We start from the raw sequence: 16,931 nt of genomic DNA, 5'->3' as shown, positions 1-16,931 counted from the left end.
GTGGTACACTTCTTGGTGTTGTAGCTCTCTGGGGCACCCTGGGATGCTCTCTGGGTTCTCTGGGTTCTCAATAGATGGCAGCGCAGTATGTCACGTGACCAAGTGGCGCGTGACCTTGAGTGTGCGAGAGAGAGCGCATGGAGCTGCGAGCCCTAGTATTACTAGGCTCGCAGCGGGATAAAATCAAGTTGGCGATTGCGCAACTGCAGATGATAAGGCGCTTTATCAATGGGCGCCCAGACGTCCACATACGCTGCGTGCGCCAGGACTGATGCTATATAAGGAGCACACTGTCCTGTCTAGCGCATTCACTCTTGTGTGAGTGAATAGCCACTGAGGCACTGCTTCCTACAATGGTTCGTAGACGTTGTTATCGTCGTCGCCGGCGATTGCTTGTCTACAAAACACTTGTAAATGTGGACGGCACTCTTGGTGCTTCGACATCTTCTGCTAAGGGGAAAAAGAACGAAGTAAGGGGAGTAGGTAAAACTGCTCAATTTGTTCTTATAAATGGACCTACTTTGTTTTGTGGCGCGAGGTTTAATTTCTCTTTAATGAAAAGTTCTACGTCTTCTGGTTTAGGCAATGGATGGATAACTGTTGCTTTCGTTCCATGGGTATACTGAAAGAATTACATTAACATTTTGGCTGATCACTTCCATTCTATTGTGCAATGCTTGTTCCCCAGTCTGTTGTTCAATAGTGATACTGTCTTCAGAGACGACAGCGCCCCTTTTCACACTGCTCGCACCGCCCACGACTGGTTTTGCGAGCACGCGGGTGAAACGTCGCACTTCACCTGGCCGCCAAAGTCACTATGTCACAATATTACTGAGCCTTTGTGGCGTACATTGGAGGCAAGAGTGCTTGATCGCAATTCACTTTCAACTTCGTTGCATGAACTTGCCACTACATTGAAGGAAGAATGGTACAAGATAGGCTTGAAACCCATACAGAACCTGTATTTATCTATTCTTAGCTTAGTCGATGATATTTTGAATGCCAACAGTTTTCTTACATCGTATTAGGAATGGTAACGGTTGTATGAATGTTCCCAGAACTCCTGAAGGTAGACGTTGATTGTGGAAATTGTATCAGAGACACAGTCCCTTTCAGTCTTCAGAGATATCACTAAACCAGCCCAACGGAGGGGGTCCGACAGCCGATCACTTCCAGTCTTTCTACCAGGAAGGAGGTACACAGCTAGTGTTGTCTGTAGTTCAACCATGCCTAGAAGTTCAATACCGCATTTCGATCGTGTCCGCATTGTTACTTTTTGCCAGGAAGGGCTCTCAACAAAGGAAGTGTCCAGGCGTCTCGGAATGAACAAAAGCAATGTTATTCGGACATGGGAGAGATACAGAGAGACAGGAACTGCCGACGACAGGCCTCGCTCAGGCTGTCCAAGGGCTACTAGAGCAGTGGATGTCCACTACCTACGGATTATGGCTCGGAGGAACCTCGACAGCAACGCCACCATGTTGAATGCTTTTCGTGCAGCCAAGGGACGTCGTGTTACGACTCAAACTGTGCACAATAGGCTGCATGATGCGCAGCTTCACTCCCGACATCCATGGCGAGGTCCATCTATGCAACCACGACATCGTGCAGCGCGGTACAGATGGGCCCAACAACATGCCGAATGGACCGCTCAGGATTGGCATCGAGTTCTCTTCACCGATGAGTGTCGCATATGTCTTCAACCAGACAATAATTGGAGACGTGTTTGGAGGCAACCCGTTCAGGCTGAACGCCTTAGACTTAAACACATTGTCCAGCGAGTGCAGCAATGTGGAGGTACCAGTGCATCAAGGTGGAGGTTCCCTGATGTTTTGGGGTGGCATTATGTGTGGCCGACGTTCACCGATGGTGGTCATAGAAGACTCCGTATCGGCATATTGGCGAGGCCTACATCTTCATGGACAACAATTCGCGCCCTCATCGTGCACATCTTGTGAATGACTTCCTTCACACTAACGACATCGCTCGACTAAAGTGCCCAGCATGTTCCCCACACATGAAACCTACCGAACATGCCTGGGATAGACTGAAAAGTGCTGTTCATGGACGACGCGTCCCACCAACCTCTGAGGGATCTACGCCGAATCGCCGCTGAGGAGTGGGACCATCTGGACCTACAGTGCCTTGATGAACTTGTGCATAGTATGCCACGACGAATACAGGCATGCGTCAATGCAAGAGGACGTGCTACTGTGTATTAGAGATACCGGTGTGTACAGCACTCGGGACCACCACCTCTGCTGGTGTCGCTGTATGGTGGTAGAACATGCAATGTATGGTTTTCATGAACAATAAAAGGGGCGGAAATGATGTTTATATTGATCTCAATTTGCTGTACAGGTTCCGGAACGAGGAGATGCAAAACGTTTTTTGATGTGCGTGTATAAGGTGGAAGGGGGAGGGAGAGGCAGGAAAGGAAAGGGAATACTGATGTTAGCTATATCGGGAGATCACGCAGAATCAGCGGCCACGGGTGAAAATGTGTGCCGGATGTGGATTCGAACGTGGGATCTCCTGCTTACTAGGCAGGTGCCTTAACTACTGTGCCACCCGGGACACGGTCTTTACCACTATTGGGCGGACTATCTCGGCCGACCCACAATCTCACCGAGCGCCACCCACCTGCAGTTCCTGTCCATTTCCTTCGCGCTCGCTAAATCAGTTTCTGCGAATTCTTAATGGAGTACGGCAGATAACTGAAGACTTTTCCATTCAGATGCTGTTCCCTCTTTAACTATCTCGACTTCTATGGAACGTTTAACTTCAATCTTCCACCCTAATTATTTTTGATATAATTGAGAGTGCAAATCGAGACGGTTCTCGATAGAAACCGGCAGATCTATGCATCCTGCAGGTGGCGCAGGAGTTCGGACGTGCTTGTGCATCCTCACCTTCGACCATAAATATAACAGACTGGCCCTGACGTCATTTTCGTGGCTCCAACATCTCTGGGCTGAAGTCACGTGAATGTTGGCAAAACATGGTTGTTTCGTGTTGCGCTTATGGCTGTACTCTGCGTTTTGTCGGGGGAAATGGCATTACATTTCACGTGTAAGTGTTTCTATGATAGTGGAGATGCGTTTATTGAAATCTGCTGAAGTGAATTTCATATGTTTTTTACTCTTGAAGTGGAGTATCACGTAAGTTAAAGTGTTGAAAGTGATGCCTGTTAAGTCAGACTCATATTACATTTTGGAAAGTATCTGTGATAATTCGGTTACAGAAGTAAGTATAATTGTTTCTCGTTCCTACTCATAGGTTCCCTAACGATGAAAACCGAAGGCAGCTTTGGATACACGCCCTGAAACGGAAAAACTTTAAGCTATTTGCACATACGCGCCTTTGCTCGAAGCACTCCGCGAAGTGTTTTTATAGGATAGTTATTATTTACAATATATATGTACAGTTTATATTTACAGAGTCTGTCATTTTTAAACCTAGGCTCCAAAATTAATTTCTGAAACTTCAAAGTCTCATCTTTCATCTAAAATATCAATTTTTTAAACTGTTAGTTTAAACTTTTGTGAAAATAGTGGGAACTGAACCTTTGCTGTGCACCTAAAATTGATACTCTAAATTGGACCCGCTCTAAAGTCGACAATTTTGGCACCTATAGTTGACATAATTCCCATATCCCACTTTCTTTTATAAGTGACTAGAGCTCAAAACGCGGCGAATCCAATGTTTAAAGTTTTGACACGAGCCCACTCTCACCGTTTAAAAGAATTTTAACGACATTGTACCTTAATTGATAGTTTATAGTAATTTCGTCCCCCTGCCCACCAGAGTGGCGTTCGATGCATTTGTTAGATTTTATAAATGCCACTGTGAACAAATCCAGGTCAAATGTAGTTCTGGCATAATTTTTCACAAATAAAAAGGTAATTTTTGTTGGAAGCGTTTGGCAGTCAATTGAGAAATGTGGGGAAAATACGACACAAACATAGGATGGCAGACCGCTGATTTGAAATCCCGCCACGTTTTGCCAACAGTCACGTGGTTTATGTTGGAGCCACGCCAGCCCTATAGCTTCTGCCCAGCAAGGCCAGTCTACTAGTATCTATGGTTGAAGATCTTCACTGGAGAAGGTGGATCCATTTGCCCGTCTACGCGAAACAGTTATATGAATGCGTACTGACCACGCGTTTATGTAAGTGTTTCGCCTAAATGGGCAACGGAACAACCTTTTTCAGTGCGGTAACCTCAGAGTAGCGACCATGAAGCGAAAGGATAGTGACTGCGGATAGGTGGCGCACGGTGGGATTGTGGATCGGCCGAGACAATCCGCGCAGTTGCAGTAAAGACTGCGGCCTGAGTGGCGCAGTGGTTAGCACACCTGCCTAATTAGCAGAAAAACGCTGGTTCGAATCCCGGTCCGGCACACACACACCAAAAAAAAGGTTCAAACGGTTCTGAGGTCATCAGACCCCTAGAACTTTGAACTACTTAAACCTAACTGACCTAAGGACATCACACACATCCACGCCCGAGGCAGGATTCGAACCTGCGATCGTAGCGATCGCGCGGTTCCGGACTGTAGCGCCTAGAACCGCTAGGCCACTCCGGCCGGCAGTCCGGCACACATTTTCCCCCGTCGCCACTGATTCCGCGTAATGTCACGATACAGCTCACACCAGTATTCCCTTCCCTTTCCTTTCTCCGCACTCCACCTTCAGTTTACAGGTAATAGTTGTGTTTTGTGGTGTTTCCATATTTTTTGTCCATACCGTGTACGAGTTTATGGATACTCTAATCGTCCCTTTGCCTACCAGCGGGAGTGAGTCGATTCGAAGAGAGCCATAGAAATCGATGAGTCCGTTCGCGTCTCGGCGATAAGCAGCCGGCCGGTGGTCGTGTGGAAAGCCGCCGCGCAACTTTCTACGGCCGCAGTCGGTGTCTGCCGCGGCGGAAGGACGCAGACGCGGCTCCGGCGCACCTTCTGGTTCATTCCACAGCGGCGCGCTGCCGTCGCTCTACCTGCCGACGCGGCCTCTGGCTTCGCCTCACGGGATCTCTCGCTCGCGGTTTTACCACCAAGTAATGCAACTACATCGCACTACCCCTATTGCGGATTGTTAATATTGGACTGATTGACAACTTTCTGCAGGACAGGAAACTGTATGTCCGAGTCGACGATGACAACTCCGAAATGAAACTGATCTTCGCAGGAATTCCGTAGGGCTCCGTCATTTCGCCTCTCCTTTTCAACTTATACAGGGTGTTACAAAAAGGTACGGCCAAACTTTCAGGAAACATTCCTCACACACAAAGAAAGAAAATATGTTATGTGGACATGTGTCCGTAAACGCTTACTTTCCATGTTAGAGCTCATTTTACTACTTCTCTTCAAATCACATTAATCATGGAATAGAAACACACAGCAACAGAACGTACCAGCGTGACTTCAAACACTTTGTTACAGGAAATCTTCAAAATGTCCTCCGTTACCGAGGATGCATGCATCCATCCTCTGTCGCATGGAATCCCTGATGCGCTGATGCAGCCCTGGAGAATGGCGTACTGTATCACAACCGTCCACAATACGAGCACGAAGAGTCTCTACATTTGGTACCGCGGTTGCGTAGACAAGAGCTTTCAAATGCCCTCATAAATCAAAGTCAAGAGGGTTGAGGTCAGGAGAGCTTGGAGGCCATGGAATTGGTCCGCCTCTACCAATCCATCGGTCACCGAATCTGTTGTTGAGAAGCGTACGAACACTTCGACTGAAATGTGCAGGAGCTCCATTGTGCATGAACCACATGTTGTGTCGTACTTGTAAAGGCACTTCTTCTAGCAGCACAGGTAGAGTATACCGTATGAAATCATGATAACGTGCTCCATTGAGCGTAGGTGGAAGAGCATGGGACGCAATCAAGACATCACCAACAATGCCTGCCCAAAGTTCACAGAAAATCTGTGTTGATGACGTGATTGCACAACTGCGTGATGATTCTCGTCAGCCCACACATGTTGATTGTGAAAATTTACAATTTGATCACTTTGGAATGAAGCCTCATCCGTAAAGAGAACATTTGCACTGAAATGAGGATTGACACATTGTTGGATGAACCATTCGCAGAAGTGTACCCGTGGAGGCCAATCAGCTGCTGATAGTGCCTACACACGCTGTACACGGTACGGAATCAACTGGTTCTCCCGTAGCGCTCTCCATACAGTGACGTGGTCAACGTTACCTTGTACAACAGCAACTTCTCTGACGCTGACAGGGTTATCGTCAACTGCACGAAGAATTGCCTCGTCCATTGCAGGTGTCCTCGTCGTTCTAGGTCTTACCTAGTCGCGAGTCATAGGCTGGAGTGTTCCGTGCTCCCTAAGACGCCGATCAATTGCTTCGAATGTCTTCCTGTCGGGACACCTTCGTTCTGGAAATCTGTCTCGATACAAACGTACCGCGCCACGGCTATTGCCCCGTGCTAATCCATACATCAAATGGGCATCTGCCAACTCCGCATTTGTAAAGATTGCACTGACTGCAAAACCACGTTCGTGATGAACACTAACCTGTTGATGCTACGTACTGATGTGCTTGATGCTAGTACTCTAGAGCAATGAGTCGCATGTCAACACAAGCACCGAAGTCACCATTACCTTCCTTCAATTGAGCCAACTGGCGGTGAATCGAGGAAGTACAGTACAAACTGACGAAACTAAAATGAGCTCTAACATGGAAATTAAGCGTTTCCGGACACAAGTCCACATAACATCTTTTCTTTATTTGTGTGTGAGGAATGTTTCCTGAAAGTCTGGCCGTACCTTTTTGTAGCACCCTGTATATAAATGACATCCCAACAGTCCCCCTTGTTACGGCGAGTTTTGATGCGGACGATACGGCCTTTCTGACGACTGGAGGACACTTGGACCAGCTAATCGCTAGGATGCAACGGCAACGTGCTGTAATGAAACGCTGGGCGCTGCAAAATAAGATAACGATCAACCCGACGAAGACGGCAGCCGTTATGTTCACACGGAGGAAACCAGTTCTGAACGACAGACTCCAAATATCTGATCAATTTATCCCATAGTCGCCGGGAGTGAAGTACCTCGGTGTCTACTTTGACAAAAAATTGCTCTTTACGAAGCATATTGACGGCAAGAAGACGGGAGCCCAGAAGACGGCCAGGTCATTGATTCCGTTACTGAAGAGTAAGGATCTCAACCCTAAGACTAAACTCCAATTGTATAAGGCAACGGTGGAACCCAAAATGTTATATGGCTCCACCTCGTGGGGAACTACATGTGTCTCCAACTACAACAAACTCCAAGCGCTGCAAAACACCTGCTACCGATGGATCACAGGAGCTCCATGGTGGACAAGAAACGTCGATATCCGCACCGCACTCCTCGAGACCACTATACAAGGGAAGGTCCATGACAAGGCTCTACGAGTTTTTGACAAAATCGAGGCCCCTAGGGACGAAGTTCGACAATTAGGATTGGTAGGAACAGTTAACCCTGCAAGATGGCACAAGTATCGAGTACCGAAGTCAATGACGTTTCATCCCCCATAGGCGATCTGTCATAACACGAGGAAGCAGTCACCCGTAACAACCTAGACACGTCTCACCCTCCACAGGAGATAGACATAGCCAAAGACAGCAGGCTAAAGGACCCATTGAGTTCCCAAGCCTAGCAGAATGTGTAATAAATAAAGTGTTCTCTTTTTATCCTTACGTTCCATCCTAGAAGAATAAGTCATCAAGGATGGTCTCTTCAGCGCACACTACACGCGCGCGCGCGCGCGCGCGCACACACACACACACACACACACACACACACACACACACACACACGCATAAACCAAGTAATGCTGAAATTTGATCAGAGATGAGTTCCGGCGCACAAGTGTAACCTACAGATGCATATGTTACGCTGCGGCCATCTATAGGACGAGAAGCATCTCTGTTTACGGTCTCGATGATTTAAAAAAAAAAAAAAGCACGTTGGAGGTTTGAAGTTAAGCGTTCCATAGACATTGAGGTGACTAAACTAGGAACAACGTCTGAATGGACAATTCTGAGAATAATTATTTGCCGTACTCCATTAAGAATTCGCAGAAATTGATTTTGGGAAACGGAGTGATATCAAAATGTAATCGGACTGGAATTTGAGCACTTTTACTCTCGAATTGGAGTCCGGTATCATAGCCGCTATAGCAGATCATTCACTTCATAATTTTTCCTTGAAACATTTGAAGTGAATGCCAGGGCTAATAAGGACATACAGAGTGCTCTAAGTAAACAAACTGAATGCCATGACGCTTCTTTCAAAAAACAGCTGCAGATTTTCTATCCCGTACTTGTTTACCAACCCAGGGAGAAGTGAAAATGTAATCGCCCTTCTGCCTCTGTGCAGTTTTTTCTGTTAAATCTGAAAGAAAAGTTTGAGTAATAAAAGTGTATCATTAAGAAAGACAAGTTCTTGTTAAAAAGTGTATAATGCTGGTCCGCAGATTATCGTCAATGTTGTTTTTCTCGACCATATATCGTACCAGAAATCAAGGCCGTGAAACAAAATTTCAGAGCAGCGATAAAATTGTAATGATACCAAATACCACAATTAAGATTCGCAAATGACAAAATCCTTGTCACTGAATTTAAGGAAGATTTACGAGACCTCTTCAACCGGGTGGACAATCTACTTAAAGCACAAAAAAAAAAGGAAACGATAAGGAAGCGAAACTACTTAGTCGAAACAGGGGAGCAGGACCACTAGAAGCAGCTCTGCGCAGACTAGGAAATAATTTAAGAAAATTCCAATGGCATAAATCATTTGCTTGGAATAAATATTTCATAATAGTTAGGCCCTTTACTTAGCAAATACCTGAGTCTATCAGCGAGTTCAAGCACGAGCCATTGAACCAAGAGGGAGTGCCGTCTCAGAAAATACAGGATGGGCCGTTTGATCCTTCGGCCCTTTCCGGAGGAACCATTCTGAGTATAACTACAAGTCGCTGAATTGCTCGACGTGTGCATGACACCTGTGTCGTGATATAGTGTCGAAAGTTCAGATATTTATAGAAAATTAACGCGACAAGTGCACCGAGGAGATTTAGTACACCAAATCCATCGTGAAAGAGTTCGTGGCCGTATTGATTTGAAGATGATCGTTTGATTGGATTGGGACAGTATAATGCAAAAACTGAAATATGATATCAAAAGAAATACAATAAAACTAGAACGGCATTCTTATTGGCCCTACATTTCCTGCAAGTAATGGAACACAACAGAAGAGGGTGTCTTCCTTTAGAGCACCAAAGCTATTCTCACACTAAACTGCCACTAGAGCCTTTACCAGCTACATTTTCAGACAATCAAGCGCATTAACGAAATGAAATACACCCGCTACTACAACTTGTTGTACCTCAGCATCCCCTGATGTGGCTTATCGGAGTCAAAGTAGTGGCAAAGTCAGGGAACGAGCGTAGGCAAGCAGACGCAGGAATCCTGCCGCGCCATTCTAGACAAGGTCATAGTGGAGGTGGTTTGCTATTGTCTTCCTCCGATCTGTTATGAAGTGTCTTCCGCATATCTGTCGTGTGGATTGTGATGAGTGTTTATACACTGTAGTGTTGGATTTGTCTTGTTATGGATGAAGGAAAGGGAAAGGATGGCTTCAAATGGCTCTGAGCACTATGGGACTCAATTTCTGAGGTCATTAGTCCCCTAGAACTTAGAACTAGTTAAACCTAACTAACCTAAGGACATCACACACATCCATGATCCATGCCCGGGCAGGATTCGAACCTGCGACCGTAGCGGTCTCGCGGTTCCAGACTGCAGCGCCTAGAACCGCACGGCCACTTCGGCCGGCTGGGAAAGGATGAAACACGGAACCAGTACATAGCCTAATCCTTTCGAATAGTACCCGGAGAGCTGCCGAGCTTTTCGTCCCCGTCCGAATGACGAATCGCCATCAGCAGTCCCACCTACCCTCATCTTAACGAGACACTGCGGAGAGGTTTGGAATTTAGTGCGGGACACTGGCGCAAAGACCACCTCTGCTCTCCTTTTCGACCAGTTACTAGCAGTGAAAATTTTCCACCACGAGGCTTACCCCGCGTTGAATGCCACCGCATAAGTGTGCGTTAGCATCTTGGCCACAGACGCGGGAATGTAGCTGATATGAGAATCTTATATACTGCCGGAAGAAGAAATGCAACACCTTCAATGACTATGTTGCACTAGGATATATAAATGCATACGGAGGGGTTATTGTGTCAGCGATTGATTTGTCACGGTCAACGGCAGTCAGATGGCGCTTAGGAAGTCTGTCTGGGCACCCTCTATTTTGACTCTGCAGGCAGTAACAGTGCAGAGTTTACAGGTGAACAGTGTGTGCAATATTCATTCGAGGGTACAACCATGCCACGCCAACGAATACGTACTCCTGTTGAACAACTTCAGCCATTTACCGTGCTGATTCGTGGTCCTGGAGGAGGTGTCCTGATGGTCCTGATGGAGGTATCGCCGGACTGCTGCACGTATTGGGCGAAATGTATCGATGTTGTGTCGTTGTTTTCAGCAGTTGTCTGTGGACCAGGTTATGGAGTAGTATGTGGACCAGGTTAATGCTGCAAGAAGCGATGGCCGATCAAACGTCATCCAGGGACGAAATCCGGGCAAATGTTACTCCTGCTGTGTTGTCAGGGACCACTGAAATCTTGCAGCACGATTAACAACATGTCTGTCTCTGGCCAGGCTACCACTGACAGCACGGCACCGCCAAGCATGACTACTCTGGTGTCATCAAAGAGGTGGAATAGCACTCTGTTGTCTTCAGTGACGAGAGTAGGTTCGGTCTAGATGCTAGTGATGGAAGTACGCTTGTATGGGTTAGGCCTGGTGAACTGTCTATTCCAGAGTGCAATCGCCCACGACATATCTATCTTAGACTATATGAAGGTGGCGATGCTGGTCGTGAGGGAGATGGGGAAGAATTTGTCACAACTTGTGGTCACATCTGATGTTGCTGCAGGGTGAAGTAACCAGTGCCCGCTACCTTGCAAAGGCTGTTATCTCCGTGCTACTCTCACTTCTTCGATAGGAAGGTGATGTGTTTGTTCAGCAGTACAATGCACCTGTGCGTACGGCGGCTGTGACGCAACGTGCTGTTCGTGGCGTACTACAACTGTCCTGGTCAGCAAGATCGCCAGACCTCTAGCTAATTGAACTCGTATGGAACATGATGACTCTGAAACTAACTCATTCTCGAGAGCCTCCAACAACGGTTTCCGAATTGCAACAAAAGGTGCAAGATGAATGGGCCAATCTCCTGCATTCGGCATCTTTATGATCGTTTGCATACGCGAGTACACACCTGCGATGCGGCCAGATGGGTTTAGGGGCAGGGGGGGGGGGGGGAGAAGGGGGGGTCACTGTGTAGGGGTGCGACTGTCTGAACATCCTGTACGCTGATAGATATGTTTCATTTGGTCTGAGTATGTTATCAAAAAAATTACAGCAACTGAAAAGTCAAGAACGATGAGATGTTTCCCAAAGCCGCATAGCTGTGTGAAGATGCTTTATTCGCAACTGCCGGTTTCACGTTAGTATAGACGCATCATCAGATCTACACTACTGGCCATTAAAATTGCTACACAACGAAGATGACGTGCTACAGACGCGAAATTTAACCGACAGGGAGAAGATGCTTTGATATGCAAATGTGTAGCTTTTCAGAGCATTCACACAAGGTTGGCGCCGGTGGCGACAGCTACAACGTGCTGACACGAGGAAAGTTTCCAACCGATTTCTCATACACAAACAGCAGTTGACCGGCGTTGCCTGGTGAAACGTTGTTGTGATGCCTCGTGTAAGGAAGAGAAATGCGTACCATCACGTTTCCGACTTTTATAATCGTCGGATTGTAGCCTATCGCGATTTAGGTTTATCGTATCGCGACATTGCTGCTCGCGCTGGTAGAGATCCAATGACTGTTAGCAGAATATGGAATCGGTGGGCTCAGGAGGGTAATACGGAACGCCGTGCTGGATCCCAACGGCTTCGTATCACTAGCAGTCGAGATGACAGGTATCTTATCCGCATGGCTGCAACGGATCGTGCAGCCACGACTCGATCCCTGAGTGAACATATGGGGACGTTTTCAAGACAACAACCATCTGCACGAACGGTTCGACGACGTTTGCAGCAGCATGGACTATCAACTCGGAGACCATGTCTGCGGTTACCCCTGACGCTGCATCACAGACAGGAGCGCCTGCGATGGTGTACTCAACGCCGAACCTGGGTGCACGAATAGCAAAACGTCATTTTCTCGGATGAATCCAGGTTCTGTTTACAACATCATGACGGTCGCATCCGTGTTTGGCGGCATCACGGTGAACGCCCATTGGAAGCGTGTATTCGTGATTGCCATACTGGCGTATCACCCGGAGTGATGGTATGGGGTGCCATTGGTAACACGTTTCGATCACCTCTCGTTCGCATTGCCGGCACTTTGAACAGTGGACGTCAAGTTTCAGATGTGTTACGACTCGTAACACATCTGTAATGCAGTAAATGAAGCAGGCAAAAAGGAATACAAACGTCTCAAAAATGAGATCGACAGGAAGTGCAAAATGGCTAAGAAAGGATGGCTAAAGGACAAATGTAAGGATGTAGAGGTTTATGTCACTAGGGGTAAGACAGATACTGCCTACAGGAAAATTAAAGAGACCTTTGGAGATAAGAGACCCACTTGCATGAACATCAAGAGCTCAGATGGAAACCCAGTTCTAAGCAAAGAAGGGAAAGCAGAAAGGTGGAAGGAGTATATAGAGGGTCTATATAAGGGCAATGTACTTGAGGACAACATTATAGAAATGGAAGAGGATGTAGATGAAGATGAAATGGGAGATACGATACTGCGTGAAGAGTTTGACAGAGCACTGAAAGACCTAAGTCGAAACAAGGCCACCAGAGTAGACAACATTCCATTTGAACTACTGAAGGCCTTGAGAGAGCCAGTCCTGACAAAACTCTACCATCTGGTGAGGAAGATGTATGAAACAGGCGAAATACCCTCAGACTTCAAGAAGAATATAATAATTCCAATCCCAAAGAAAGCAGGTGTAGACAGATGTAAAAATTACCGAACTATCAGTTTAATAAGTCACAGCTACAAAATACTAACGCGAATTCTTTACAGAAGAATGGAAAAACTAGTAGAAGCCGACCTCGGGGAAGATCAGTTTGGATTCCGCAGAAATGTTGGAACACATGAGGCAATCCTGACCTTACGCCTTATCTTAGAAGAAAGATTAAGGAAAGGCAAACCTACGTTTCTAGCATTTGTAGACTTAGAGAAAGCTTTTGACAATGTTGCTGGAATAATGTCTTTCAAATTCTAAAGATAGCAGGGGTAAGATACAGGGAGCGAAAGACTATTTACAATTTGTACAGAAAGCAGATGGTAGTTATAGGAGTCGAGGGACACGAGAGGGAAGCAGTGGTTGGGAAGGGAGTGAGACAGGGTTGTAGCCTCTCCCCGATGTTATTCAATCTGTATATTGAGCAAGCAGTAAACGAAACAAAAGAAAAATTCGTAGTAGGTATTAAAATCCATGGAGAAGAAATAAAAACTTTGAGGTTCGCCGATGACATTGTAATTCTGTCAGAGACAGCAAAGGACTTGGAAAAGCAGTTGAACGGAATGGGCAGTGTCTTGAAAGGAGGATATAACATGAAGATGAACAAAAGCAAAACGAGGATAATGGAATGTAGTCGAATTAAGTAGGGTGATGCTGAGGGAATTAGATTAGGAAATGAGACACTTAAAGTAGTAAAGGAGTTTTGCCATTTGGGGAGCAAAATAACTGATGATGGTCGAAGTAGAGAGGATATAATATGTAGACTGGCAATGGCAAGGAAAGCGTTTCTGAAGAAGAGAAATTTGTTAACATCGAGTATAGATGTGTGAGGAAGTCGTTTCTGAAAGTAGTTGTGTGGAGTGTAGCCATGTATGGAAGTGAAACATGGACGATAAATAGTTTGGACAAGAAGAGAATAGAAGCTAGCGAAATGTGGTGCCACAGAAGAATGCTGAAGATTAGATGGGTAGATCACATAACTAATGAGGAAGTATTGAATAGAATTGGGGAGAAGAGGAGTTTGTGGCACAACTTGACAAGAAGAAGGGACCAGTTGGTAGGACATGTTCTGAGGCATCAAGGGATCACAAATTTAGCATTGGAGGGCAGCGTGTAGGGTAAAAATCGTAGAGAGAGACCAAGAGATGAATACACTAAGCAGATTCAGAAGGATGTAGGCTGCAGTAGGTACTGGGAGATGAAGAAGCTTGCTCAGGATAGAGTAGCATGGAGAGCTGCATCAAACCAGTCTCAGAACTGAAGACCACAACAACAACAACAACAACAATGGCCATTAAGTGCTGAGTGTTTTTTGTTTGCAACTGAAGTCTCCGATGTGCGGCTTGACTGAAACGACAGGATGAGGTGAGTGTTTAGCCGCGAGGCGGCACAGCGCAGGCGATATTGCGCAATGCGCGCTGCCGGAGGCTGGGAAAGAGGAGGAGCAGCGGGCAGCAGGTAGCGGGCGACTGACCTTGGCGTCCGGCAGGTCGCGCGCGCGGGCGGCGTCCCTCGCGAGCCCCACGGCGGCCAGCACGGCCACCAGGTTGGAGAGCGCGAGCGCGCACAGGCTGAGCGCCAGGAAGGCGGCGGCGCCGCGCGCGCCGCGGCCGCGCAGCCCGGCCCACAGCGCCGCCGCCCCCGCCGCCCCCGCGGCGCCGCCGCCCCACAGCGCCGCCCCCGCCGCCGCCACGGCCGCGCCGCGCGCCGCCCCCAGCGCGCCCGCCGCCGCCATCAGCATGCCCAGGGACACGTGGAGCGCGCCCAGCACCACCAGCGCCGTGCGCGTGTCCAGGCCACGGCAGCAGGCGCGCGCCCGCGCGCACACCAGCCTCCAGGGGCCGCCCCCGGGGTCCTCCGCCGCCGGCGCCGCCCCCGTCCCCTTCTGGTCGGGTGGCGACTTGACGATCAGCATGTCGGTCGACAGCAGGCTCGAGTCGGGCGCTTTCTTCGGCGGCTGCTGCTGCTGTTCGTACTGTTGCGGTAGCTGCTGCCGCGGTTTCTTCTTCGGGGTTCCCTCTTTGGACGCGTCATTGCTGCCTGTCACTGCCCCCGACTTGGCGGAGGGCGTCACGCACTTCATCATTTTGCCGAGAATGTCTTTTTCAGGGAGCGTCATTGTCGCACTGTCCGGCTATCGCCTTACGATCCAAAGCTGAGAAAACATCATTTTTATCTCGTGTCGTTACAAGACACCGAGAGTCTGAACCATAACCGTGGTAACAGATCACTACAACATCGGTAAGTCAATCACAATAGCCTAGTTACGTCAGCTACCTTAGGCTTACTGTTCATTAGCAAAATCTATAACACTCGTAGCACGGTCACGTGGCACTGAAGCTAATGCTAAGAGAGCTACTTGTCAGTTCTCCTGTTTTTCACCCTAACCCCTCAGCCAGTTATCGAGAGCACCCCGCTATTGCGGCGCTTTCACGCTCGACACTAGTAAACAAGAAAGTGCCAGGCCTCCTCAGGCAGGTAGTCATCAGAGAGTCCTGCGCAGCTCGCTGTCCTGGCGGCGCAGTTTTCAGCAGGTGGCGGAGCGGAGCCCGGCGACTGGCAAGAAGGCGGAGGACGTGTTGCGGTCGCGTGCGCAGCTTGCGACCGTCGCGGCGCTACTGAGCGACACACTTCGCGGCACGCGCCGGCTGCCTGCTGGCTCTCTCCGTCTCCCTCCCCCCCTCCCTCTCTCTCTCTCTCTCTCTTACCGGCTCGCTCCTTCCCTCTCTCCGGCGCCGCTCCTGAGGCGGACCGACAGCGCGATCGAGATCTCTCTCAGTCGGCAGCGGCCGACGTAATTACGCGGACGCGCACCGCGCGAGACACGCCGGACCTGTCGGCACGTGGCTCGTCGCAACTCCTGCGCGGTACAAGTCGCGGAGGAGCACACATACGCACCGCTCCCCCATCTCGGTGGACAAGGCCGGCGGCATCAGCATCCGCGTTCCGCCACTCGGCGACTGCCGTTTCCAAACAACGTGTATGAAGCGAACTTAAAACCAGAATTGTGATGCTACACTTCCCAGCTGCGAATGATTACGTATTTATTCATCCAAGCTGATCCAGTTAGGACCGTCTGGTCATTCTCGCATCGGAACAGGGGTTGGGTGGGGCTGTTTGGGGGAAGAGACCAAACAGCGAGGTCATCGGTCTCATCGGATTGGGGAAGGATGGGAAAGCAAGTCGGCCGTGCCCTTTCAAAGGAACCACCCCAGCATGATTACGTAATTACTTATCCAAGCTGATCCGATTAGGACCATCTGTTCCCGACGTTTCGTCCAGGAGTGCCCTGGACATCCTCAGAGGCGCTCCTCTGCTGAGTCTTGCCGACTGACCGGTCGGACGTCCGAGAGCGACATGTATACTGTAGGAAAGGGGACTCGGCCGAGTCAAGTAGCTCCTTACTTTGCCTCACAAGGGCTGAGTGCATCCCGCTTGCCAACAGCACTCGGCTGGCCGGATGGTCTCGCCATCAACGTGGTGGCCCGGCTCGACAGCGATCAACTTCGGCTGTAAGACGGGAACTGGTGTTACCACTGCGGCAAGGTCGTTGGCCATGCAATAATATGCATTTGTAAACGCCAAGACATCACTCTGTTAAAAACAAAACCGTGAGCAAGCCAGGTTGTAGACCGTAATCTCCCAGACTGATCTTAATAACAAGGGAAAGTGGCCAGTTGCATGAGAAAAGTTGATGTTCTATTGCAAATGACGAGCTTTCGGTGCCACTTTTACTCATGCAACTCGTCATTTTCATTATTACCATCGTCCTACGAGATTACGGTCTACAACCTGGCTTGCT

The 16,931-nt window shown here is 48.4% G+C and overlaps 1 protein-coding gene across 1 annotated transcript in view; it reads right to left on the bottom strand.

Moving 5' to 3' along the window:
• Nucleotides 1–15,248, bottom strand: part of LOC126456676 (uncharacterized) — a 75,785-nt gene extending 60,537 nt beyond the window's left edge. Inside the window, exons 1-2 of the mRNA XM_050092418.1 lie at nucleotides 14,848–15,248; nucleotides 14,604–14,700 (exon numbers count right to left, since the gene is read on the bottom strand). Coding sequence (XP_049948375.1) covers nucleotides 14,604–14,700; nucleotides 14,848–15,248 — 498 coding nt within the window. The remainder of the gene's footprint in view (nucleotides 1–14,603; nucleotides 14,701–14,847) is intronic.
• Between the last annotated feature and the right edge of the window lie 1,683 nt (nucleotides 15,249–16,931).

This window comes from Schistocerca serialis, chromosome 2 (genome assembly GCF_023864345.2).
Source record: "Schistocerca serialis cubense isolate TAMUIC-IGC-003099 chromosome 2, iqSchSeri2.2, whole genome shotgun sequence".
In the NCBI taxonomy this organism is placed as follows: domain Eukaryota; kingdom Metazoa; phylum Arthropoda; class Insecta; order Orthoptera; family Acrididae; genus Schistocerca; species Schistocerca serialis.
Note: the sequence above shows the minus strand (reverse complement) of the source record. Positions and strands in the feature narration are given on the sequence as shown.